The 27,835-nt window shown below is 37.7% G+C and overlaps 1 protein-coding gene across 2 annotated transcripts in view; it reads right to left on the bottom strand.

Moving 5' to 3' along the window:
* Positions 1-22,754, bottom strand: part of LOC111156940 (protein arginine methyltransferase 9) — a 38,700-nt gene extending 15,946 nt beyond the window's left edge. The window contains exons 1-8 of one of the 2 annotated variants that reach the window (XM_022518106.1): positions 22,420-22,754; positions 19,955-20,103; positions 15,936-16,172; positions 15,228-15,395; positions 13,541-13,643; positions 11,015-11,121; positions 5,173-5,362; positions 3,409-3,592 (exon numbers count right to left, since the gene is read on the bottom strand). In XM_022518106.1, coding sequence (XP_022373814.1) covers positions 3,409-3,592; positions 5,173-5,362; positions 11,015-11,121; positions 13,541-13,643; positions 15,228-15,395; positions 15,936-16,172; positions 19,955-20,103; positions 22,420-22,608 — 1,327 coding nt within the window. In that variant the 5' untranslated portion in view covers positions 22,609-22,754. Of the gene's footprint in view, positions 1-3,408; positions 3,593-5,172; positions 5,363-11,014; positions 11,122-13,540; positions 13,644-15,227; positions 15,396-15,935; positions 16,173-19,954; positions 20,104-22,419 lie in introns of those variants that run through there. The other variant, XM_022518114.1, reaches the window with a different exon arrangement.
* Between the last annotated feature and the right edge of the window lie 5,081 nt (positions 22,755-27,835).

Below are 27,835 nucleotides of genomic sequence, written 5' to 3'. Positions count from 1 at the left end.
ACAATAAAGACCATATTATGCTCTTATCCTTAAGCTTTCAAACTCGGTAAAAATTTAAATGTAAATGTATAATCACAATTCCTTCTTATCAGCTTTAGAACCAGTTGCAAATACAGGTTATTCTTGTTTACACATTTAAAATGTCCTTTCCCGGGGTGCCTGGGTGGCTCAGTGACTGGTTAAGCCTCTGCCTTCGGCTCAGGTCATGATCTCAGGGTCCTGGGACTGAGCCCCACATCAGGGCTCTCTGCTCAGCAGGGAGCCTGTTTCCCCCTCTCTCTCTCTGCCTGCCTCTCTGCCTATTTGTGATGTCTCTCTGTCAAATAAATAAATAAAATCTTTTTAAAAATAAATAAATTTAAATAGATAAAAAATAAAATGTCCTTTCCCCAAGAAAGATTAAAAAAAGAAAGCCCACCCAAGTAACTATTAGAAAGAATAAAAAATAACACATGAAAAGATAATCAAAATCACTCATCATCATGGAAATACAAATCAAAACCACAATGAGATATAACCTCACACCTGTCAGAATGGCTAAAACCAAAAACACAAGAAACAACAAGTGTGGGCAACAATGTAGAGAAAAAGGAACCCTTATGCACTGTTGGTGGGAATACTGTGGAAAATAGTATGGAAGTACCTCAATAAATTAAGAACACAACTACCGTAATTACAGTATGACCCAGTAATTCCACTACTGGGTAGTGGAATATGAGAATGAATAATGAAAATGAATACCAAAAAGAATATGGAAACACTAATTCAACACTAATACCTACATTCATAGCAGCCTTTTACAATCGCCAAGGTACAGAAGCAGCCCAAGTGTCCACTGATAGATGAATGGATAGACAAGATGTGTATAGAAGGGAGGGTGTGGGGATGAGTTAAACAGGTGATGGCGATATGGGGATTAAGGAGTGCACTTGCTGTGATGAGCAAATGATGAACAGGTGGTATATGAAGTACTGAATCACTATATTGTACACCTAAAACTAATAAATACACTGTATGTTAACTGGAACTTAAAAAATGTTTCTAAAAGATGTGGTATATAGATAGAATATTACTCAGCCATAAAAAAGAATGAAATCTTGCACTTGCAACAATATGGATGGATCTAGAGAGTATAATGCTAAGTGAAATAAGTCAGTCAGAAACAGACAAATACCATAGTACATTCACATGTGGAATTTAAGAAAAATAAATGAACGGGGCGCCTGGGTGGCTCAGTGGGTTAAGCCGCTGCCTTCGGCTCAGGTCATGATCTCAGAGTCCTGGGATCGAGCCCCGCATCGGGCTCCCTGCTCTCTGGGGGAGCCTGCTTCCTCCTCTCTCTCTGCCTGCCTCTCTGCCTGCTTGTGATCTCTCTGTCAAGTAAATAAATAAAATCTTTAAAAAAAAAAAAAAAAAAAAAAAAAAAGAAAAATAAATTAACAAAGAAAGAGACAAACGAAAAAACAGACTCTTAACTATACAGAACAAACTGGTGGTTACAAGGTGGGGGCAGATGGATGGGTGAAACAGGAGAAGAGGATTAAGAGTATATTTATGATGAACACTGAGTAATGTAGAGAATTACTCAATTATTACAATGATTATCTGAAACTAATATAACACCATATACTATACTGGAATTAAAATTTTTTAATAAACTCAAATAAAAAATGCTACTAATTGAGTGCCAGTTGCTATGTTGCTGATATGCATTTTACATCCATTATTTCTTTTTTTTTTTTAAAGATAGATTTTATTTATTTATTGTCACAGAGAAGAAGAGATCACAAGCAGGTAGAACGGCAGGCAGTGTGAGAAGCAGACTCCCTGCCAGGCAAGGAGCCCAATGCCAGACTCAATGCCAGGACCCCAGGATCATGACCTGAGCCGAAGGCACACACTTTATTTTTTTTTTTTTTAAGATTTTATTTATTTATTTGACACACAGAGAGACAGTGAGAGAAGAAACACAAGCAAGGGGAGGGGTAGAGGGAGAGGGGGAAGCAGGCTCCCCTCTGAGCAGGGAGCCCAACTCGGGGCTCGATCCCAGGACCCTGGGATCATGACCTGAGCCAAAGGCAGACACTTAACTGACTGAGCTACCCAGGCGTGCCTTGTCCATTATTTCTTAAAATCTCTACAAGGTACAATCCTGCAAGGTAGGCAGCATCATCCCATTTTTGTATATCAAATGATAAAAACTCTGAGACATAGTCAGCAAGCCAGCCAGGAAGTCGGTAAGCAGCAGTGCCAAGACCTGAATCCAAGGCTACCTGACTGGCTCCAAAAACACCATACTAGCCTCGAAACTATACTCATTCCAAGATTTAACCATCTTGCCAAATTAGATCCTTGACTAGGAAAACTACACAGAAATAGAAACTTATTACCTGCCCCCACTTAAAAAAGGTAGAATTTTTCTATGTAATACAACTTATGTGAACTATATTGAAATCCACCAAACTGCTGGTAAAAAAATTTCTATACAAAAAATATCTTTAACACAGACTCTCTAGGGAAGTCCGTGAATTTATAAACCCTCTAAAACTGCAAAATTTTGTTTTGTGTGTGTGTGTGTGTGTGTGTGTGTGTGTGTGTGCGTGCGCGCGCACGCGCGCGCACTTTTATGACTGGGGGCTCCACAGATTCTACAAGCAGCAAGAACTCCTACCCTAGTACTTTTCCACTGTTCTATAACAAATAGACTAGCATTTCTCTTATCTACGGATAACCAGAGTAATCAGAGCTAAAGAAATCACATTTTTAAAATAAATCATATTTATTTATTTATTTATTTATTTATTTGAGAGAACATGCATACAAGCAACAGGAGGGGAGAAGGAGAGAATCCTAAGCCAACTCCCTGCTAAGCAAAGAGCCCTACACAGGGTTCAATCTCAGGACCTGAGACCATAACCCCAGCCAAAATCGAGAGTCGGACACTCAACCAACTGAACCACCCTGGCACCCCAATGATAGGTATTTTTGAGTGGTATACAGCAATTACATTTTAATTTCTCTTCTTAAAACATGTATTAATTATTTAAAACTACTTTTTTAAAAAGTAAGTTCTGGGGTGCCTGGGTGGCTCAAACCTGTTAAGCAGCTGCCTTCCCCTCAGGTCATGATCGCAATGTCCTGGGATTGAGCCCTGCATGGGCTCCCTGCTCAGCAGGGAGCCTGCTTCTCCCTCTACCCTTGTCCCTACTCAAGCCTGAATGCTCTCTTCTCTCTCAAATAAATAAAATCTTTTTCAAAACAATAAAAAGTCCTAAAAAATTTAACCAATCTCCCTTGACTGGAAATTTCTTATTCAAAGTAAATTTTTTTTACACTAATTCAAATGCTTACAGGATTAAAGCAACAAGATTTAAAAAAACAAACAAACAACAATTAGATAAGATATACCTGCAAGGTCATGTACAGGGTAGACAGCTTGTTCCCAACATGTTTCCTCATTAGGACTTGTGGATAAACTATGTTCATCATCAAGCTGGAGTACAAACCAAACCACAACAGCATCTAGTATGCCTTCTTTAATAACAGGAATACCAATTTTACCAGGTTTTTTAGTTGCAAGACTTTTTAATTCCTGACAAAAATGTAAAAGGAATGAAAACATTTTATATATTTAATATATATTTAATATGTATATATCATATCACCAATATCATATCACTTCCTATTTCTGTAAATTCTCACATCTGCCCAGCATCCTTAGGAAAATCAATATCCTTACATACCTATAGCCATTTGAGGCATACTGGATGAAAAGCTCCCATCTATCATAGTGGAATACTGTGTAACTATTAAAAACAATGAGGCAGATACATAATACTGGTGTAGAAAGAAGTCCATGACAAAAAAAAAAAAGGAAAAAGAAAGAAGTTCATGATATATTGTTGAATGAAGGCAGCAAGTGGCAAACAAATAGGGATTTTATTTTTAAAAAGTGTGTGTGTGTGTGTGTGTGTGTGTGTTTAGAAGAATAAAAAAGCAAGTCTGAAAAGATGTACCTCAAACTCGTGGTCTGGGGAAAGTAGGACTTAGATTTTAAAAAGGAAGACATACACTGTTTCTTTTCTTCTTTATTACTCGAAAGTGTTAAACAAGTAAATACGACTTCCAAATTAAAGCCTTAGTAAAGTGTTGTTTTTTTTTTAAACTGTGGCAAAGAAAAATTAACATAAGAAAAGCTCAAAATAAGAAAACAACAGCTTTGGAGTATTTAGCAACTATAACTGTATTGTTCCCTACTGTAACTGTTATATCAGAAATGAAATGGTCTTGAAGCTCAGCCTCAGTAAGTAATGTCAAAGTGTTAATGCAGCTCCAAACCACCTTAAGAAGAACCTAGTAACAATTAGTAGGAGATTAAATTATATTAAATTTATGAATTATAAAGATCACAGGCTATAATGGCCCTTACAAAGTCTTCTGTCCCCAGACACATCTCATCTAACCTTAATGATCTTCAGACAAGGACTCTGTGTGAACTTTCTCAATTTCCTTGGGCATTTTCTTTATGCAGCACATCTGCCCACCACCCACCAATACATACACAGAGACTCAGGGCAACCAACCTGTCCTGGTTTGCCCAAGACTGTCCTAGTCTAAAACTGAAAGTCCCATGTCTTGGAAACTTCTCATTTCTGGGCAACTGATTTGGGTGATCACCCTGATACAGATACGATCTAGAGATTTGGGTTACTGTTCTTTTCAAGGAATACTGTTAACCTGAAATGGAAGCATGACACTGAGAAAGTCAGAAAGCTCTAGATTATAACTCTTGCATTCACACCTGCATAATTTGGGGAAAATTAATGTAAGAAACAATTCCCTCATCTATATAGCACAAGGATAATCTTAACTATAATTATAGTTGCAACACTGTTGTAAAAACCATCTAAGAACACATGTGAAAGCACCTGTCACATTATACATTCCCAACAAACCTTAGGGATTTTTTTTCCTATGTATTTAAAGTAAGTACATAATCTTCTCAGGAGAAAATACTGATTATAATTAAATCATTTTCCTTATATGTAGTAAGTAGAATCCCATGTAAATTCATAAAATAAGACTGTCCTATGTATTACTTTAAAGAATGCTTGAAATTTAATGCTCAAAAATTATAGGTGAACTTTTTCTTTTTCTTTTTTTTTTTTTTACCTGAAGATTGTTGAAATCTACTGTCATAATTTCAAAGCGCTCTGTCAAAGCCAAATACCCGCCAGGAACTCGACTCATCTTTTCAGTTGTATATGGTTCAACTGTCTCTTCAGTATCTACAGAACAAGCTGGACTCTGAAATTTCACATATGTTGGTAAACAGATCCCAGCAACATTCTTAGTACCCACCCTGGTAGGAGGGAAAATGAGAAGGGGAAGGGAGAAAGATGTTTTCTTTGTTTTGTTTTGTTTTGTTTTAGAATCAAGTAACACCATCTAATACTGAGTCCAGAAAAAATAAACATAAAAATGAAGTCACTTTACTGACAGAAGTTTAAACACAATTACATACACAATCACTAACTATAAAGCAAAACAAATGACAAATAGGTCTATAATAAAATTAAAAACTCTTTTCATCAAAAGCTACTCAGCTTTAAAAAATACAAAGGCACATTGAGTAGAAGCAATTTATAATACATCTATTCAAAAAAGGGCTCATATCCGAAATACACCTTTAAATTTCTACAACTTAAGAAAAAATGGGCAAAAGACGTAAATGGACACTTCACAAAAGAACATATTGCCAATAACATGCATTAGTCACCAGGGAAGTGAAGTTAACACCTACACAACCACTAGAACTGGGAAAACGAAATAGTCAATACCCAGTGTTGGTGATGATACCATCTCATACACTATTGGCAGGAGTATAAAATTAATAAGATCACTTTGGAAGACTTTTCACAGTACTTACTTAAGCTGAACATAACCATTCTAGATTCACTCTTAATACAGGAACCTCAAGGTATTTGGCTTTCCTACTTCTGGGAATACAGCCAACAAAAATTCATACACACAATCACCAAAAGAATGCTCAAGAATGCTTACAGATGTACTATTTCCAATAATCAAGGAACTAGATATCACCTAAATATCCATCATCAGTAAAAGCAAAAATTTTGGTATATTCATCCACTGGTATACTATACATCAATGAGAATGCGCAAACTATACACCAGTGAACAGGGATGTTGAAAAAAAGAAGTCAGGCACAAAAAAACTTACTCTGTATGATCCCACTTGTATGAAATTCAAAACAGTCAAAATAATCTATGGTGTCAGAAGTCAGGATAGTGGCTACTCTAATGGGGGACAGGGAACCCGTAACTGGAAGGGGTTTCTTCCTGGGGACCTTCCGGGGTGGTGGTGTTCTGGATCTTGATCTGATCATTGGTTACACAAGTGTATCAATGTCATGAAAATTCATCAAATCATAAATTTATGGTTTATGCACTTGCTTTAACAGCATTCTGATGTCAATAAAAATTTACACTGGGAAAAAAAAAAAAACATTTCGTGTATATTTTAGCCACATCATTTTATGAGAAATAAATACTCCAGGGACTCCTGAGTGGCTCAGTCAGTTAAATGTCTGCCTTTGACTCAGGTCATGATCTCAGGGTCCTGGGATCAAGCCCCACATTGAGCTTCCTGCTTAGCAAGGAGTCTGCTCCTCCCTTTCCCTCTGCAGGCGGAACAGCAAAGAGAGGGTTTTTTTCATAATTATGTATATGTTATATACATTTTGGGTGTAATATTACATAAGTGATATACCCTCAAAGTATCGGATTTAGAAGAATCTTACTGGTGATGTTAATTTTGATCACTTGGTTAACATGCTATGTGGTTTTTTCCCTGTGTAATCAACATTTTTCCTTTTGTAATAAATTATTTGTGAGAAGATACTTTTAAACTTACAAATATCTTGACCTTCATTAAATTTTCCCCCCTTTGATTTGATCCATTCATAACCTTTGCTCCCATCTTTACATGGGGATTGCAAACAATAATTTTGCAACATTTGTTTTATTATTAGTCAATATTCTCCTGCTGGAAAGAACTGTCCTTTTGTCCCCATTTATGAATTTATTAATCTATTTATTATAAGTAGAAACTCATGGATTCTTATTTTATCCAATGGGTTTTAATTTGTAAATGCCCTTATGTATGTATGTATGTATTTGGTGCTTAAATTCTCTCAGATTTGGCCAGTGGGAGACTCTTCCAAACATGCTTCTATATCCTTTTAATGGCCTATAATTTTTTTTTAGTACTTCCTTAATTTCCAACGCAAAATGTTTCAAAGTCATCTTGAATGTGTCCTACCCTAATCCTGGAAGCAGCCATTTCTCCAAGGAGCTATAGTTCCCTTTGGCAAGGAATGGAATTTAGAAACCAAGACCTAGTGTCAGGTATGCTCACTGCTCCTAGGATTACACCTTGTCTTCTTCACTTAATAGTATATCATGAACTTCTTTCCATGTCTATACATGTACCTTAAATAATTCTTTATGACATTTGCACAGTACTGCACTAAGCGAATGTTTTATCAAAAATTGAAATATTTTCTTATTAATAAGCCTTCAGATAGTTTTTTTTCCCAATTACAGCATTACATTAAACACCCCTGTACACACATGTAAGCATGTTTATCAGGACAGCTTACCAGAAGTGGAAATACTAGGTCAAGGACTATTCAGATCTTTAGTTTTTTTAGATAATGCCAAATAGAGCTACTAAAATGTTGTACTAACAGTGTATAAGTTTTCCCCACACCTGTGAGAAAACAGGATATTATCATTTTTAATGCTAATATAATTACTCAAAAAAAGTTATATTGACTTAATTTCCATTTCTCTGATTAACAATTTTAAGTATATTAATGCTTTGTTGTAAAAGTTGCAAATTTTTATCTCAGCCTGTCAACTGTCTTTTAACTTTATTTACACTTTCACCAGATATATTAAAATTTTTTTAAAGTAGTCAAATTTGTCACTCTTCTATGGCTTTTTAGACTCTATCCTATGTTTTCCTTTGGAAAGCCTTCATCACTCAATGAATTATCTACACTTATTTAATTCATCTTGAATTAAAGTAAGAACCTAATGTTTTTCCCTATATGAAAAATATCTCTATTTCCATTCATCCTTTCTCTGCTGACCTGAAATACCACATCTGTATCATTACTAAATCTCTATAAATTCCAAGGTCTGTATTTATTTTGTTCCACTGATCTGTTTTTCAATTTCTGCATCAGTGTTTTTTATTTCTAGAGGTTTGTATCTAATAAGGCAAATTTATCACTTTTCTTGGCTATTCTTAAAACATTTGCTTGTTCAGATAAGCATAAGATTCAATTACTTAGGTTCCAAACAGTGATTTTTATAACAGTAGTTAAAATTGTTTCTACCACGGGTGCCTAAGCTGGTTGAACATCCAACTCTTGGTTTCAGCTCAGGTCATGATCTCAGGGCCGTGGAACAGAGCCCCACAATGAGCTCTACTCTCAGTGTGGAGTCGGCTTGGGATTCCGTTTCCCTCTCTCTCTGCCCCTCCCCCCACTTGTGCTCACTTTGTGGACGCTCTCTCTTGCTCTCAGATTCTACAAATAAATAAAATCCTAAAAAAAAATTGTTTCGGGATGCCTGGGTGGCTCAATTGGTTGGACGACTGCCTTTGGCTCAGGTCATGATCCCGGAGTTCCCGGATCGAGTCCCGCATCAGGCTCCCAGCTCCACGGGGATTCTGCTTCTCTCTCTGACCTTCTTCTCGCTCATGCTCTCTCTCACTGTCTCTCTTTCAAATAAATAAATAAAATCTTAAAAAAAAAAAAAAAAATCTTTCTACCAGATAAAATAGTAGCACTCATCTCTATATCTTTCAGCACCTTTCTTCATGGTCCTCAACCCACACTGCTGAGCTTCATGAAAAATAAATACCAGGTCTTGGGGATGCCTGAGTGGCTCAGTTGGTTAAGCCACTGCCTTTGGCTCAGGTCATGTGGCTCAAGTCCCACATCAGGCTCCTTGCTCAGTGGGGAGCCTGCTTCTCTCTCTGCCTCTGTCTGCCACTCTGCCTGCTTGTGCTCTCTCTCTCTCTGACAAGTAAATAAATAAACTCTTAAAAAAAAAAATACTGGGGCGCCTGGGTGGCTCAGTGGATTAAAGCCTCTGCCTTCGGCTCAGGTCATGATCCCGGGGTCCTGGGATCGAGCCCCGCATTGGGCTCTCTGCTCGGCGGGGAGCCTGCTTCCTCCTCTCTCTCTCTGCCTGCCTCTCTGCCTACTTGTGATCTCTATCTGTCAAATAAAATAAAATAAAATAAATCTTAAAAAAAAAAAAATACCAAGTCTCACTCACCCAGACCTACTCAAGCAAAATGTATGGCATTTTTATTTTTACAAAAACTGCTGGTGCTTCTGTTGTATAGTCAGACCCTTATTTGCTATGTAAACGAATCAATGATAAAGGGATCCTTTTTCAAAATAGTAGACACCAGTCAATTTCTATTTTGCTTAGCCAAACAATTTTAGTGACTTAACTATAAAATATAAAGAGAAACTATTTATGGCAAAGAATCTAGAATCATGTTATAGCAAGAAATCTCAGCAACACACAACCTAGCTTTTCTGGTGGGCAATTCAGCAATGTGTATCCATAAACTGAAAAATGTACATACCTTTTAATTCAATTCTTTTTTCTTTTTTTTAAGATTTTATGTAACTCGGGGTGCCTGGGTGGCTCAGTGGGTTAAGCCTCTGCCTTTGGCTCAGGTCATGATCTCAGGGTCCTGGGATCAAGCCCCACATCAGGCTCTCTGCTCAGCAGGGAGCCTACTTCCCCCTCTCTCTCTGCCTGCCTCTCTGCCTATTTGTGATTTCTCTCTCTCTGTCAAATAAATAAAATCTTCAAAGACTGCCTCTCTGCCTATTTGTGATTTCTCTCTCTCTGTCAAATAAATAAAATCTTCAAAAAAAATTAAAAAAAAATAAATTTTATGTAACTCGATTCTTTATTAAGAAATTTATCCCAAGAAAATAATAAAGACAAGTTCTAAGTACGAAGATATTTACCCTTGTTCTTATATGCAGAATAGTAGAAGCACCTAAAAATTCTAAACTCAGAATGAAAGGAAATTGGTTTTAAAAAATCATGAAGCATATCGATTAACATGAAGAGGCTCACGAAGGAAAAGCAAACATATTTACTGAAACTTTTGAAACAGAAGTTTCAAAAGTTTCACACACCTTTACTTACACAGAACAGACACTCAACCAGCACACTAATTCAGCCAATCTATTCATTAAGGCCACTGTCTGTCTGGTTGGTGCCCTATGCCCTACCGATAACTATTTTACTTCCTTATCACCCTGTAACATGCACAGAAAAGTAAGGAAGAGTATACAACAAAGATGAACAGTAGCTATCTAACAGTGAAGAGTTTAAGATAATTTTTATTTTCTTCTTTTAATCATCACTGTGTCCTAAAATATTTATGTTACCTTTACTACTCTTAAGTTATTGAAGGGGGCATCTTTAATCCACTACAAATAAAAAAAATACTAAGTTGTATCAAAATTAATTTTCCACTAAGAAACTGAAAGCTGGTTTTAGTTCTAGAGTTCTACTTCATTGGTTTTTGAAGATTTTTTTTTTTTGAGAGCAAGCAAGCATGTGTGCACAAGCAGGGGGAGCAGCAAGCAGAGAGAGAAGCAGGCTCCCTGCGGAGTGGGGCTCAATCTCAGGACCCTGGGATCATGACCTGAGCAGAAGGCAGATGATTAACCAACTGAGCCACGCAGGCATCCCTAGAGTTACACTTTAAAGGAAAGTAAGAAAAAGGCAAACAGGGAATTAAGGCTGGAACAAACATCATGAATCTAAAGGTCACAAAACTACAAATTCTCATCCAAATAAATATTCACTAAATAAACTTTGAAGTACAGTTTACTCTTTAAAATTAATGTTTTCTAGTATTTACTATTTAAATAACCACTTACCTATGATGTCTTCTTATCTCTGCACATTCTACTGCCATCCCAAATATGACAGCACTTGCTGGTATAACTTTCCCATACTTATCACAATTACCATTTTCACCTCTGCTCTAAAATATAACAATAAAAATTATATTCAGTTATATTCATGTATGTAAAAATATGTGTGTGTGATTATGAGAAAGAAAATTAATAAGAAAAAAACTTTAAAAGCAACAGGTAAGGATAAACAAGTTAAGGTACTTTTTTCTTTCAAAAGTTTTTTTAGGGGTGCCTGGGTGGCTCATTTGGTTAAGCAACTGTCTTCGGCTTGGGTCTCCTGGTATTGAGCCCCTAATCAGGCTCCCTGCTCAGCTGGGGCCTGCTTCTCCCTCTGCCTGCTGCTCCCCTGGCCTGTGCTTTCCTCTTCTCTGTCGAACAAATAAATAAAATGTTTTAAAAAATAAAATAAAATAAAAATGAATAAATAAATAAATAAGTAAGTTTTTTTGGTGGGGACATCTTGGTTAATCATCTGACTCTTGGTTTTAGCTCAGGTCATGATTGCAGGGTCATGACATCAAGCCCTGTGTCAGACTCCACGCAATCCTCTCCTCCCTCTGCACTTCCCCCTATTTGCACATGTTCTCCCTGCCTCTCAAATAAATAAGTGAATAAATAAGATCTTTTTTAAGATTTTATTTATTTATTTGACAGACGGAGATCACAAGTAGGCAGAGAAGCAGGCAGAGAGAGAGGAGGAAGCATGCTCCCCGCCAGGCAGAGAGCCCCAGGACCCTGGAATCATGACCTGAGCCAAAGGCAGAGACTTTAACCCACAGAGCCACCCAGGCGCCCCAAAATCTTTAAAAAGTTTCTTATGGGGCACCTGGTGGTTCAGTGGGTTACATGTCTGACTCTTGGTTTCAGCTCAGGTCATGACCTCAGGGTCATGAGACAGAGCCCCACACTGGGCTCCACGCTGAGCTGAGTCTACCTGACATTCTCTCTCTCCTTCTCCCTCTGCCACTCCCCCTGCTCATTTCCCCCTCCTAAAATAAACAAAATCTTATAAAAAAAATTTTTTTTAATTAAAAAGTTTCTTTGGGGGGGGTGCCTGGTTGGCTTAGTTGGTAAAGCATGCAATTTTTGATCTCAGGGTTGAGAGTTCAAGCCCACATTGCTTAAAAATGAAATCTTAAAAAAAAAAAATTGAAATTGAAAAGCTTCTTTTGTTCACTAGCCTTATTGTGGAGATCATTTCACAAGATATACAAATTTTAAATCATTACATTCTATACCTGAAACTAATATAATGTTATATGTCAGTCATACCTCAATAAAAAAGCTTGAATATTACTCAACCATAAAAGAGAATGAAATTTTGCCATTAGCAAGAATACAGATGGATCTAGAGGAAATAATGCTAAGTGAAAGAAGTCCGAGAAAGATAAACACCATATGATTTCACTCATATGTGGAATTTAAGAAAGAAATAAACAGCAACAAAATAGAGATAAACAAAAAAACCACTTAAATGGAGAGAACTGATGGTTACCAGGAAGGAGGTGGATGGGGAGATGGGTGAAATAGGTGACAGGGATTAAGAGTACACTTATCGTGATGAATGCTGAGTAACGTACAGACCTGCTGAATCAGTATGTTGTACACCTGAAACTAATATAACACTGTATGTTCAGTATATTAAATAAGAACATAGTAAATTTAAAAAATGAAAAACAATGAATGTGATGCCATGTTAATACTAATTTTATTTAAAAAGTTTATTTCACTTTCATTGCTATATATGTGTGTTTATATATGTATATATGTATACATATTTTTTTCAACAGTACAAATAGGAAGAGGAGGGTAGCTATAAATCTATACACAACAAAAAACTGTCGGATATGACTTTAACTGAGAAACCAAAATCACTACTACCTATTTGAAAGACCAACTGCTCTTCTTTTCAGCCTTTAATTAGGTATTTTAAATTCAAATCATTTTCTGTAAATAGTAAATTCTCATGACATGTTAAAAGACTTTCATTCACATTACATATTATAAAAACTAAATCTGTAATTCATGGGCCACCTTAGAGATTTCATTGCAAAACACAATTTGGCAATTTTAAGAGTAAGTCCTGTCCAATCATTTGGTACCTTAAAACCACACCAAATCAGTTATCGCTACACTCCCCTTTGATAGTTTGCCAAAAATCCAAGCAGTGAGGGCTATTGAGACTGAAAGTACTTCCCTTTCTCAATCCTATTCAAGAATTCCACAATAGCTGTCCCACACTGTAGCCTCAATTACTATGAATTCCTTCCTGGAGTCTTTTTTTGGCCTATCTACCCCATGGAGGTACACAAGTATATATTACATTACATGATTAAACTGGTTTTTGCATGGATTTCTTTCCAACTACGTAGTATAAACCTTGATAGAATGTATTTCACACTGCTTAGCAATACACAAAGGGGCTCAATAAATACCTACTGAAATAATGAGTTCTTAATCAAATTTAAGTGTTTTCATGCTGCTTACCTTTGGCTGCAAAAGTAAATGCTCCCATGCATGAATCAAACTCTCCACAATTCCTTCTCCAAATAAACCTGCATCGACAGTTTCTGTTACAACTAGGGACACTCTATAGAACGATTTTTTAAAGATATATGTAAGTAAAATATCATGCTATTTAAGTAAAGATGTCAAAGCTGAGAGAACAAAGGAAAAGTGTATTATAGAAACAGTTCACATATAAAATGTTTTAATACATTTTACTTTTTTAGTATCTACCCTCAGATCTTAAGGAACTTGACTCTACTGTTCCACAGGCTCCTCTGTTCTCCACTGGCACCCTTTGGGGGCAGGGAGACACACAACCTTCACATGACCCTGGGGCCTCTTCAGGTGATTCTTTCACTGCCTAAATTCTTAAGAGTGCTTCATACCCATTATCTTTACCAGTCCCCTCTTTCATGGTGAGTAAATGGATTTTTATCCCCAGTACTCTATAAAAATATTTTCTATCATAAATAACTCCCCTACTTATAAAGATGAGTAATCTTTCTCAGTTATCAATTTCCTTAATCTACAAATAACATGTAATGGACCTGAGAAGACCTCCCTCTCAAAATCCTTTCTCTCCCTTCATTATCCATGTTTACCTCTTACACATTCCTGTAGCTCTCTTGTTGCTTCTTTTGCTTTACCTACTACCTGTGAGTTTTCACAAAAGCTTAAGTCCACAGAGTTGGGATCTTCTGACCATTCTTTCTAGAAAATTTCACCCAAAGACATATAAAAATACTTTCTCCCTTCTCTGAACTTCTTTAGCAATTATTGCCAGTAACATTTATTTATGTAATTAGAAGATAAAGAAAAGTTTCATGAATATTCCTTATCTTCCTCTCTAGATTATAGGTGTCTTCAGAACAGAACAACTTTGGTATGGGGCGCCTGGGTGGCTCAGTGGGTTAAAGCCTCTGCCTTCGGCTCAGGTCATGATCCCAGGGTCCTAGGATCGAGCCCTGCATCGGGCTCTCTGCTCAGGAGGGAGCCTGCTTCTCCCCCCCACCCCCCCGCCTCTCTCTGCCTGCCTCTCTGCCTACTTGTGATCTCTGTCTGTCATATTAAACAAAAAAAAAAGAAAGAAAAGAAAACTGTCTCAAAAATGATAGTGTTGGACCAGATGATTTGTAAATCCATTCCAGTTCTAAAATTCCATCACCCTTGCAATAATGATTAAAGTGAGATGATATACTAAAAAGCCAAGACTTATGAGATAATATCCAAAGCATTTGAAGAAGCCAGGCCAAAATACTTTGACGGCTTTCATTTTAGCCAAGGTTAACACAAAATATGACAAGTCCATCAAGCCGGACCTACTCTTGTATTATTTTTAACCACAATTTTTAAATAGTTGACCACACAAGAGATAGTATCCATTTTCACAACCAGAATACTAAAATTAACAGAATAAAAGTAACTTGCTAAAGGTCAAGTATATTTAGTAAATATCTTAGCACAAATTTTTTTTCCAAGATCTAAGTATTTTTTATCAAGAATATGACCTTATGAAAATCCATCTTATGCTAAATGATCCCATATTCCTATCTTTACAATCTAAGGATTTTAGAATTTTTATTTGGGCTAGAAGCTCTAAACAGAAACATCTTAATTTTTTAAAAATTATAAAAATAAATTATATTACATAAATATTATATAATACCTTTCAGGAATGTGTTTTGGAATTTCTATATCAAGTGACTTCATATGTAAGAGCTTGATTCCGGCTTCCATCTTGTTTGCTGCCACTACATCACAGGCAAGTTCATACATGGTCTTGGATAACTCACAAGCATATACTGAGTGTGCTCCAGCTTTTTTAGCAAACATGCTGCAAGGGGTAAAAGTGCTCCATCAAGAAAAAATAATCCACTGCAGCTTTTCAAATTTTAGTGGAATTATTAGGCTTAGACATGCTTTTTTCCTTTTATTCTTTAACTAACACAACCATTATTCATTCCACATTAAAAAAAAAAAATGAACCAGTATTCTTATCAAGAAACAAATCATACAATAAATCATGATACTGTTTTTAAGAAGACATAATTGACATGAAAAATGTCAACAGGCTTTAACTTAGACAATTAGACTCAACCACAATATTAAAGCAAAAAGTACTCTTAAAAGGCATTGTTCAAAATTTCAATAGTAACCCCAAATTCTTAATAGTTGTGTCCAGTGCTTGATAAAATAGTTACAGTGAAAAAAACAATAATAGTAGTTTACATGAATAATCATAAGATTATGAGAAATAAATTGAACTCTATTTTTAAATTCCACTGTTAAATTTTCCATATTTGGTAAAAAGCTTTAATTTACCTTAGTGTGTGTATGTGTGTGTGCATATAATTAAAACACAATTACAACAAACCTTAGTATTCCAGTTCCTGCTCCAATGTCCAAAACACTCTTGGACCCCAAGGAAACTGCATTTTGGATTGCTGCATTATAAACTGTATTCCTTTTGGTGTCATTAAGCATGATAAAGTGCCAGCGTTCCACCAACCAGTTCGCAACACGATAAAAATTCTCCTTTGCGTCATTGAATTCAGGGTTTAGTTTTACTGCTTTATGAAAATACCCAGCTGCTTCATCTCTAAAGCCCATTCTACAATAAAAAATGACAGACAAAATGTTCGGTTATTATGATATCAATTACTGTGCCTTTGTTCATGCCACTTGTCAGGCGTAAGAATCACTCCAGCACCCCAAATCCTACTCATTCCAAGCACCATCACTTATGAGAAGTCTTTTGTAAGGAAGACAATCTTTGATCATTTTTTTTCCTTTCTGAACCCTTATTGTATTTATGCATTCTAGGAAACTGACTATAAATTACTATTGTATTAAAATATAGTAGAAGCTCTCCGAGTCATCCTGCCATTTAACCAACTCACTAGAAAACCAGTGCTTTCTAAAAATCATTCCTGTGTAAAACATACTAATGCCTAAAGCTAGTACGGGGTGTGACTGTATACCTTTTCTCACAGCAACTGAGTGAATTATCAAGAGCCAGACCAGTTTTTATCAGTTGTACTTGTTATTATAATTACATATAATTACACATTTCAATTAAATGTATTTAATATATAAGTATATAAAATATATACATTATATAAATATAATAAATATATATGATAGAAACTAAATAAACATAACTGCAAAGAGAAAGCCACTGTTTCTGAGGACATTAAGCTAAATGCTTTGATAAAAATCAAAGGCGAGTCATCCAAAAGTTCCTACTGAATTAGATGTGAGCAAATCAACAATAAAAGCGGGAAAACTACTGAACTATCTAGAATAGGGCTTCTTGAACTTTCTGTAGTAAAGAATCCATCTCCCCCTTTTTAGATACATAAATATTTATAGACCAATACAGTTCTACTGCATGTGATTAGCATGCAACTCACCCACCAGATTTCAGCAGCACCTTAACTGGTCAACACTCTCTTTCACAAGTGAGTTCCCTGATCACATGCTTGGATTTAAAGCAGTATCAAAGTGCTATATACATTTCTAAACACTTAAACGCTCAATTTCTATACTTACTGTCACTGACTGATAATCTGTGGACCTGCCCCAGTGTGTGGTCCACAAATCGAAGAGACATGAGCTAGTAAAACCCTTTTACACTCACATTTCTTCATGAGAACTTTTAAGCATTTGAAAATCAGACTATTCATTCTAGGTATGGTTTACATAAAACAAACAAACAAACAAACATTCTGGAACTTCAAACAGGGAACTACACTCTAACAAAAGGTAATGGCCCTACGTCAAATGACTGGCACTCATGTTTAAGGTTAAAATAAAAATGTTTAAGGTTAGTATCTGTTATTTTTAAGTATCGTGAAGACAGGGTTATCTTATTCTACAACTGACACTACACAAAATACAATACGAAACACATTTTACATAATCATTATTCAGTGAGACAAAACTAGCAATGGGTATTTTAGAATGTTTAAATATCAACAATCTGCTGAATCAATGCCAAACCTGCCCCTAATAATTTCCTGGGGTTTGTGCTTCCCTTAAGTTTGATTCTTAATATATCATTCAGGTGTTTTTTTTTTTTAAAGACTTATTTCTTTAAACACAACGAGAGAGGGAACACAAGCAGGGGGAGTGGGAGAGAGAGAAGTAGGCCTCTTGTTGAGCATGGAGTCCAATGTGGGGCTCAAGCCCAGGATCCTGAAATCATGACCTGAGCCAAGGCAGACACTTAATGACTTAGTCACCCAGGGGCCCCATCATTCAGTTTTCTTAAACCATAATGTTAATCTGAAAGATATATGGTATACTCAATTAAAGTTTATCTGATATTGATAGACCCAACATGTGTGTCAGTATCAACAAACTATAAAACCACCCTTCTTTTAACTAGAAAAAAAGAAATATCTTCCCAATTAGCAACTTAAATGTTTTGTTTAAATCTGATGCTACTGGACTATTGGACAAGGTTGTAAAGTTGAGACTTTCCAGACACATATTGTATTTCACAAATACAAGGAAGGAAGAAAGGAAAGCTATCATTTACTCTGGAAATTTTTTTCTCCTGGAGCCGTGATTCTCTTAGTGGGGAGTGAGTGACCCACTGTTTTTGATGAGGAAAGTAGAAAGGACAAAAGGTAAGAACCACTGTTGTAAAGAACAAAGACAAACTATATAGCAAAAGCCACATTCACACTTTTACAAGTTCTGAATTCTCAATTATTTTGCATAATTACATTTCCTGAAGCAAACAAGCATTATTGTCTCAGTAATTGGTAACTGCTCAGACTAATATCTTAAAACAATAGGTAACCAAATTATGATCCGTCAAAAGTGTACAGAGCTCCAATTTTCTGTTGAATTGAGCTTATCCTAAACATTAGTTTTAAAATGTTATGATCATTACATGCCTATTATCTGGAAATATAACTGAATCCTGTAGACTAACTTCTCTTATATGGACTGAAGAACTAAAGAAAATTTTGAAATTAAAATGTATTCTTTTAACTAATGTGACAAGTTATTTAAAAATCTTCTTAAGCTAGGGGCGCCTGGGTGGCTCAGTGGGTTAAGCCTCTGCTTTCAGCTCAGGTCATGATCTCAGGGTCCTGGGATCGAGCCCCGTATCGGGCTCTCTGCTCAGCAGTGAGCCTGCTTCCCCCTCTCTCTGCCTGCCTCTCTACCTACTTGTGATCTCTCTCTCTCTGTCAAATAAATTAAAAAAAAAAAAATCTTCTTAAGCTAAATTTCATTTAAAGGGCAAGTAATTGCTAATTAGTAGAGATGGAATCTGTGTATCAGCATCAGGTTAGCTGTTAGTGTGAGCAAACAAGCCTCAGTTGAAAAATCTGCCTCATATTCCCAGTTATTATCATACTCTACAATTACAAACTGTCAAATGTTTATCTCTTAAAGGAGTACTTATTTCACTCCCCAAGTCATGCTGATTAAGACTATTAAACTGTATACAGCTACATCCCTGAGACTAATACATTTTGATAAAGATACTTCCTTTATAGAACTTTTCATTGAATAAAACTTAATATGATTGGATGAACAAAGCAGTAATACTAGAGGACAACTGCTGGAACATGTAAAATGATCTCACTATATAGAACAGGACATTAGCATGCTGTTTCTTACAAGAAGCTTCCTGCTAATTTGTACAAAGTGAAACCAAATTTAATAAAAGAAATCCAAAACAAAAACTGGGGGTTTTCATGTTTTCCTAGTTCTATAGTTTCTATGGAGAATGGACAGAATTTCTAATGGCAAGTTTCTAGCCGGATCCAGAGAAGAGATTCACAAGTTCCCTGGCAAGGTACCACAGTGACTTACTTCACAGCCATCCTGCAACATACACCTTGGTCCTCTCCAACAAGGTCTTGATCTTAGCCCAGTGAGGGGAACTCCTCCTCAGATACTCTGTGTCAACCCTTGGGACAATGGCTATTATGTAGCACAAATATAATACTAAAATTAATCTGTTATTACATATTATATTTGCTATTCTTATATTCTTTTGAGTTCTCTCTACTTCTTACTAGCCAATCCTTCATTACTTTGATCCCCGGTCACAGTTAATAATTCTTTATATTAAACTTTCCTTTTCAAATTACTGTGTGATTTATCCCTGATCAAGACTGATACAGAGTAGGGGCGCCTGGGTGGCTCAGTGGGTTAAAGCCTCTGCCTTCGGCTCAGGTCATGATCCCAGGGTCCTGGGATCGAGCCCCGCATCAGGCTCTCTGCTCAGCGGGGAGCCTGCTTCCTCCTCTCTCTCTCTGCCTGTCTCTCTACCTACTTGTGATCTCTATCTGTCAAATGAATAAAAAAAAAAAAAAAAAGACTGATACAGAGTAATTCTTAACAAGTAATACTGAAATCACTACAAACCTGAAGAGATGCTCCCCCATACTATTACAAATCACTTCATCATCAGGAAACAGTTCCAAAGCTTGTTCATAACAACCAAGTAAGTCTTGTGTTCGATTGAGAGAATCAAGTTCTTCAGCCCATCTAAACAGTGTATACTGAAAAGTTTCCTATTTGAAAGAGAAAACAGTAATTTAGTCAATAACATAAATGAAGAACATACAGCATCTGATGATTCCACAGAGAATAGAACTTAACTACTATTAACTGATTAAATTTTATTTAGCTTTAGTAGACAACTTGCCAAATAAACAAAGTCATAAATGAATTTTACCACCTATGTAGCAATAACATGCAGAAGTAGAGAGTATGACCACTCTAAATTCTCTCCATTCTTAGCTATCATATCACATTCTCCACCTACCTCTCTTTTGTGGGCTCCTATGTTTTAGGAGTTGGTTTTGGCTGCCTTCTCCTTTCTCACTCATCTCCAATGCATTAACTATCACCCATGCATTGAAGGATGAAGCGACATCTACATCTCCAATCAAGACTCCCTGCTCTTTTGAACCTGACTCACAGACACAACTTCCTATCAGTCATCTCAACAAGGAACTGCACCCTCATCACAAATTCAGCTCAACTCAAATATTTCCTGAACAATCAGTATGCAAAGAACTGGAGCTAAAACACAGCAATGAACAACATAAATCCTGTTCCTGTCCTCACAGAAGACTTGCTGGGAGAAATTAAACACGCAATTTTTAAAAATTCAAAATGCTCTAAAGTGAACCTATTATATTCCTCTCACACAGGATATAAGGTTAAGGTACCACCCAACCTCAAACCACTGAGTCATCTTATTTAACACTACCTTAACTCCAATGCAATTAGTTTCAAACCCAGCCAATTAGAGCTCAACATCTTTAAGTCTGTCACCTTCTCTCCATCCCCACTGTTAAAACATAGTCTGGGCCTTCTGATACTTGTTGGACCATAGTAACAGCATTCCCACTGTCCCCAGCTCCAATCTCACCTCCCTCCAGCTATTCTCCACATCACAACACCATAGAAAGAGGGAAGACTTTAGTCATGCCAGTTTTATGGTGAGCACATTTTACATCATCCTCACAGATTTACAGAAGAGTTGATACTCGTAACTGAATTCTGATGTAGTTTACTAGAGAGAAGGATATGCAAGAAGAGTCTATAGTATCAGGGGCTAAAAAGCACAGATGATATGAACTGGGTCAGGGAATCTACAGGTAACCAGCCTGGTGTGGCTGAAGTGTGGGCATGGGGAATAGAGTGAGTAGTGAAAAATAAGACTAAAGAGATCTTTTGCTAAAGCCTGCACGAAGAATATGGCCTTTGTTCTGCAGGAAACAAAAGTAGTTTCTGAACCCTACTGAACATGAGGCATTCAAATACAGGCTTTAGATATACTTTTGATGTGCACTAAACAGTTATAAAAAAGGTATTGTCACTGTTTGACAAAGGAGGAACCTAAGGAACAAAGAAAGAAACCACCACTTGGGTTGATTCCCAAGCAGCTGCCTACCTATAAGAGCAAATTGTATCTCAACTAGCACCTTCTTCTTGGGGCCAGCTGCTTGTGAAATTTACACTAAACTTATGTTAACCACAAACATCTAGACATTACTGACATCTAGTAGGTAGAGGAAATCAACAATGTTGCTAAACATTCTACAATGCACAGGCCAACTCTCCAAAAAAAGAATCACGCCATCAACAAAGTCAGTAAGGCTAATGTTGAGAAACGCTGGGTGAAATAACGCAAGTAGCTTGAGGCTGAAAACTGAATGCAAAATTAAGTGAAATCATTTAAGTTAGATTCTAAAATAACTTGAAAAACTTTTCAGCATTTAAACAATAACCATCACAATCCAGTAGTTGAAGGTTAAAGAATGCATCATCAAATGATAACTTTAGGCTACTTCCAAACTTTATTCAACTGCAGATACCCACAACACTCCTTCTGCACACAGCTGGGCCAGGGGCAAACGTCCTGAGGCAGGGATACTAGAATTAGATATAGGAGGAGGGAGAAGATCCCTTGTGGCCTTATTTGCAATACAGCCTTTATATTAAAATGGAAGTTTTGAAAACGAGAAGTGACATCGTTTGACTTGTTATGAAATGCTCACGCAGGCTGTGTTGGGACAGCCTACGGGGGAAAGCCTAGTTAGGGGCCTGCCCCAACAGCCAACGGACGACTGAGGCTTTAACCAAGGTAGTAAGGGAGAAGGTGGTGAGAAGTGGTCAAATTCTGGATATATTTCAAAGATGGAGCCGACAGGATTTTCTAATGGGCTGATTGCGGGCGTGAATAAAAGAGAAGTCAAGAATGAACAGTAAATATTAATAGCAACCGCTCACCCATCTCAGCCACCCACCTCCCCCAACTTATTTTACGTGAAGAACACAGATCTGCCAGCAAGTGAAAGAAGGGACCTCCTCCTCACCTTCACGTCGTCTTTCAGCTCCGGCGCCAGGCTGAGTACGAGGAGGTAGTGGGCATAGGCGGTGCCGAAGTCCTGGGCGCCCAGGCAGTGCTCTGCGCTCTGCAAGGACCGCGACACCAGCTCCTCCCGCCCGGCTGCCCCGCCGCCACTCCGGGCACCCCGACGAGGCCTGGGCCGCGAGTTCGGCATGCCAGAGCCACCGCCCTGAAACCTGCGCTTGTATAACCAAAGGGAAGATGTTTGGCTAAACGGTACGACAAAACTATCCCGATGGCCACACTTCCCAGGGACTTAAAAAGAGCGCGAGAGCCGGTACAGGAAAGTTATCCCTCTGCGGCGTCCGTGCGCGCCCACCTCCGCCAGACAGAAGCCCCGCCTCCCCCCGGCCAGGCGGGCTCCACAGACCGCGACTCCCAACCCCGCAACTAACGACGCCGGCCGCCGGCGCACGCCAAGCAAGCGTCAGTGCGCCCGACGTGGGCACGTCGCGGTCCGCCCCCTCCCGCAGGAAGGGTGGTGTAGGGCAGCCAGTGCGCGTGCGCAAAGCTTACCTTCGCTGATCTGTGGTACATTCGCGGTGATGCTTAAGACCTTTGGGTCCTGATTCATCAAATCTCAAAATGGCAAGACTGCAAAGAACCCCGAGATAACAAACGTACCTCAGAGGTGCTAGAGCAAATGCTTTCACAGGCATTATTTTAAATCACCCTCACAAAACCCCATGAGGTAGGCCTTTATTTTTTTTTTTTTTAAAGATTTTATTTATTTATTTGACAGAGAGAGATCACAAGTAGAGAGGCAGGCAGAGAGAGAGAGAGAGAGAGAGAGAGGGAAGCAGGCTCCCTGCTGAGCAGAGAGCCCGATGTGGGACTCGATCCCAGGACCCTGAGATCATGACCTGAGCCGAAGGCAGCGGCTTAACCCACTGAGCCACCCAGGCACCCGAGGTAGGCCTTTAAATCACAATCTTTTAAAGACGGAGATGAGGACACCCTGAGAAGTTACTTGCCCAGTATCACACAGCCGGTTGGTGGCAGAGGCGTGGTTCAAACCCACGTTCCATGAGTTATTTTAAAACGAGTTTACGGTCTATTTCACTGTTCGGTGTATCACCGCTGTACAGTAATTTTATTAATACATAGAAAAAGTTTTTCTACCTTCAACTGTGGCCCCTAAGAGATGGATTCAAAACTTTAAAGGGGATGACCTTGGGAATTACACTTGAAAGCGGTCATTTTTGTCTTCATTTTCACACATGCCAGTGGTGAGTAGTTTACTTAGCAAAAAACAACAAATAGAGCATCTGCATATCAAACTAACACGTTGGGGGCTCCTCCAAGTCTCTGCCTTCTCTATTGATCTGATTATCTGAACCACCCTTCCTCTGAGCACCTACCAAAGTCATTCCTAATCAATTATTTGGAGTCCTGGTTACTAGATTGTAACCTGCTCTCTTAGAAAGTCCCTCAAAGACAGTAACTATTCTTAACCATTTTTGTAACCTTTGCCCCTAGCAGAGTCTAGCTCAAAGTAAGGACTAAAAAAATTTTTAATGGAAAGTACCTACCATACTACCAGGTTTTGTAGATTTCCCCAACCATTGAGGTCCTTATTTCTCTCCCCTTCTGATTTGCTACTTTTTGTACTAAACATTTTAGGATGTAACTATATATTTCTCTAACAAGACTGAAATGCTAGTCCCCGAAACCTGCAGGGACCCACATTAGAATGTAGTAGAGCAGGAAAAGATCACTGAACTTAAAAAATTTAAAAAAAAAAAAAAAAAAGCATTCTAGTTCAAACTTGACCTTTTCTGCCCATCCAATTTTCCTTAAGAAGCATTATTTGTAAAAAAGCTTAACAAAGCTGTATTTCCTACTTTGGACCAAAAGTTGTTATAACCATCAAGTGAGATAATGAGATGTATATAAGATATATTTAATGCTAGGCATTGTTACTATTATCTAGAGTTATTTAAAATTTACCTGGCTTATTAAAATAAAAATTAGGTCACTAACACCTTCAAGCACATGATCAGAAATGTACGCAACTCATATCATTTAATAGTCTAAAGTAATTGGCTAGATTATCCCCTCAAAATGCAGAGGGAGACCTACCAAACTTTCTCTGCAGAGAATTTAGGTTAATGCGGAATCACTTAGAGGTCATTATTCTAGTCACCTCTGTGAGTCCTTGATTCAGCTGAATTACTTCACTTCACAGCTTATTTTATAGTCCAGGGCATCCTTTCCCATTCTACAATGGCAAGGTTTCTCTTGTCTTGTTTTACTTTGTTTCATTTTGATCTGTTGGTTTATTGAGATAACCTACATCCCTCAAATACCTAAACTGGATGAAGCTTAATGTGGACATATATTACCAATGTAGGCTAAGAGATGAAGGAGGGACTTGGCAGGAAGTGTAGAGAAGGCAGAGAAGAAATGAAAGGAGCCAACCTGCCTTGTTTCATTATCATCTATGGCATCATCCTGTAGACAGTGACTACTGCTAAAAAAGTGCAAGGGGTGCTTCCTGCCGTTTGTGAAATCCTTCAGTTACCTCTGTGAGCTACTAAGTTGCACTGAGTTAAAATGTGATTAATTTTCATAGAGAAAGCACAAGTGACATTTCTTTGTAGTTCATAGCTTGGACACTACATAGGTTGATGTGTGAAACAAAGTCAGAAAAAAAATTTTAAATTTCCTTACTACCTACAGCCCATTGACAAGTCCTTGAAACAGGCAGAGTGACATTCCTCTAGGAACTCAACTGCCTAGATGTTAATACTTTGTAAAGGGCAAAAAGCCATCCTAGTCTGACCAACCCTTGCCCCTGGCACCCCACACCAGGATCCTGTAAGTCTACTTTAACATATAAAAATTCCTTTGGAAACCTCCTTTATCTCTAAACCTCCCTCAAGATATGTGATGGCAATCATCCCCCAAGCACATGGCTCACTGACACATATCTGAAGGGTCTCATGAGTAAGGCTTTATTAGACAGTAATAAATGACCTTTTCCCGACAATAGTTAGCCTGCTCAAGGTCCTGGCAACCTTGCTTCCAAAATTCCTTAGAGACGTACCTATCCCTAACCCCCTCTAACTTGAAAGTATATAATGGGCCACTCCTCATGACCCCATTGTATCTCTTTCTGCCCACAGGTCCTGTCCCTCTGCTTTAGTAAAATCACCTTTTTGCACCAAAGGCATCTCAAGAATTATTTCTTGGCTGTTGGCTTCAAACCCTAATGTCGTCTTTCCTACATCAAAGGGTAAGCCATTTGAAAAAAATAGAACTGATACAAATAACATGGGACATATGGTTACCTTAACAAAATGGAATAAAGAATATATTTCGACTATTTTCCTTTATTACCTCTTTTCTAATTAAGACTTAGAATTACTCAGATTGTTCATATTTATTGAAGGTCAACTGTATTTATTGTAATTCTTTTTCAGCCCTTTTTGAAAGAGTATTTATTTGATTAAAAGAACTCAAAAACATGTTGCAAAACAAATGCAGAATGTAGATTTTACTTCTTGAGACTTAATCAAGTTTTCTTTAAAAATATTGAGGGCATCACTCCTTTGTTTCCAATTGCCTTCTTCTTACTCCCACCTCACAACCAAAACTATAATCTTTAATTACCTTTGAGAGTCTGTTTGATTCCTTCACTTATGTGTTCTAGCTCACCATCTTTTAGTGTTCCAAGAAAAACCCCACTGATTAGAAAACCACAGCTGACTCAGAGGCAAGTTTAATGAGGTTTTCTTTTACCATGTTCTGGGCAGTTTGTCAACAAACCACACATGCCAAACAAGGAAGTAAAACCAACTGAAAGGCTCTATCAACTTTACAATGTGCAAAAGTTAAAAGTTAACAGTCAAAAAAAGGGCTCATAGTAAGTTCATTAACAAGGGATAAATAGCTTGCTGGGGATACTTTCTGTGGAGATTCATACTTTTTGTGTGTAATTTAGTTTGTTTTCTTTTATGGTTTGGAGATCTGTTCTGAACTCTTGCATTTGAAGATTGTTTAGGGAGCTTTTAAACAATATCAATGTCTAGTCTTTGTACCTAGAGATACTGATTTAATTGGCCTGGAGAGGAGGGACAGGGATAGGGTCTGAACCTGAGTCCTTTTTTTTTTTTTTTTTTTTAAGATTTTATTTATTTACTTGACAGAGAGGAAGTGAGAGAGCACAAGCATGGGGAGTGACAGGCAGAGGGAGAGAGAAAAATAGGCTCCCTGCAGAGCAGGAAGCCCAATGTAGGGCTCTATCCCAGGACCCTGGGATCAGGACCTGAGTCTAAGACAGATGCTCAACATCTGAGCCACCCAGGTACCCCTGGACATGAGTACTTTTAAAAAGCTCTCTGAGTGAGTCTAAAGTGTGTGGTAGGGGTGCAGACTTCTATTTTATCTGATATATTTGAAGTATTTAAGGTATTATAATATAAAATGTGAGGGCAATGTAGGGAGTAGAAATATACTTTTTTTATGGCTCAACAAGAATTATAAAGATTCTCTAAATTCTTTTGAAGTGATTACTATGTGATGAAGAATAGAATGTTCATCATATTGAATTACTTGTTGGATTAAAAAAAGTATAACTAGATCAACAAAACACTACCACCATCAACCAACTGCTTGGGCAGGGAAATTTGCGTTGATACATTCCCAATGCTTAATTTTCCCAGTTTCTTCAATCTTTTTTGTTTTACTAAAGTTAGGATTATTTTGTTGTTTTATAATAGCCCCTTTCTATTGCTCATGGCATTTCAAAATATAAAACTCTATTAATAGCTAGATCAGTGCTAAATTCAGGATCTGGATGTACAAGGACATAAAATAATGTAACAAGAGTTTCAGAGACAAGGTAAGAGAAGCTTCACTTATTCAGTTCTACTGTGTACCAAGTATCATGCTTGCTTCTGGAGAACCTGCCTGAAGCCCCTGCTGGGGATACCTACCAAGGTGCTGGTACTGGGACAGAGTCCAGGTAGTCTGGACAGAGCATGTCCTCACAGAGCATTCAGGAAAATGCTAAAATCCATTAGGGAGCAAAGAATCTAAAACCCAGAGTCACCTCAGTTCTCTGTACTCCTCTCCCTATTCCCCATCAATCATGACTAGTCAGGTCTCTGCAGGAAAAAGATTCAAAGGGCCTAATTCTAGAGAGCTTAACCGAAGGACATTTTATAGAGGTAGAGTTTGTGAGATACCCACAGAACATCAATAGCTGGACGCTATTACCATCCCCTGTCCCAAGGAAGCAAATTAAGACTATATTACTGGAACCCAGAAAGAGCTGTAGCTGTGGAAGAGGGGCCACTGAAATAGAGGTGTACTACAAGTAGAGGAGAATTCCCTGACCTTTTACTCTTACTGTCCTTGTCTCTCACTGTCCTCCA

Source organism: Enhydra lutris, unplaced genomic scaffold (assembly GCF_002288905.1).
Source record: "Enhydra lutris kenyoni isolate GAN:26980312 unplaced genomic scaffold, ASM228890v2 scaffoldscaffold3, whole genome shotgun sequence".
Taxonomy (NCBI): Eukaryota; Metazoa; Chordata; class Mammalia; order Carnivora; family Mustelidae; genus Enhydra; species Enhydra lutris.
Note: the sequence above shows the minus strand (reverse complement) of the source record. Positions and strands in the feature narration are given on the sequence as shown.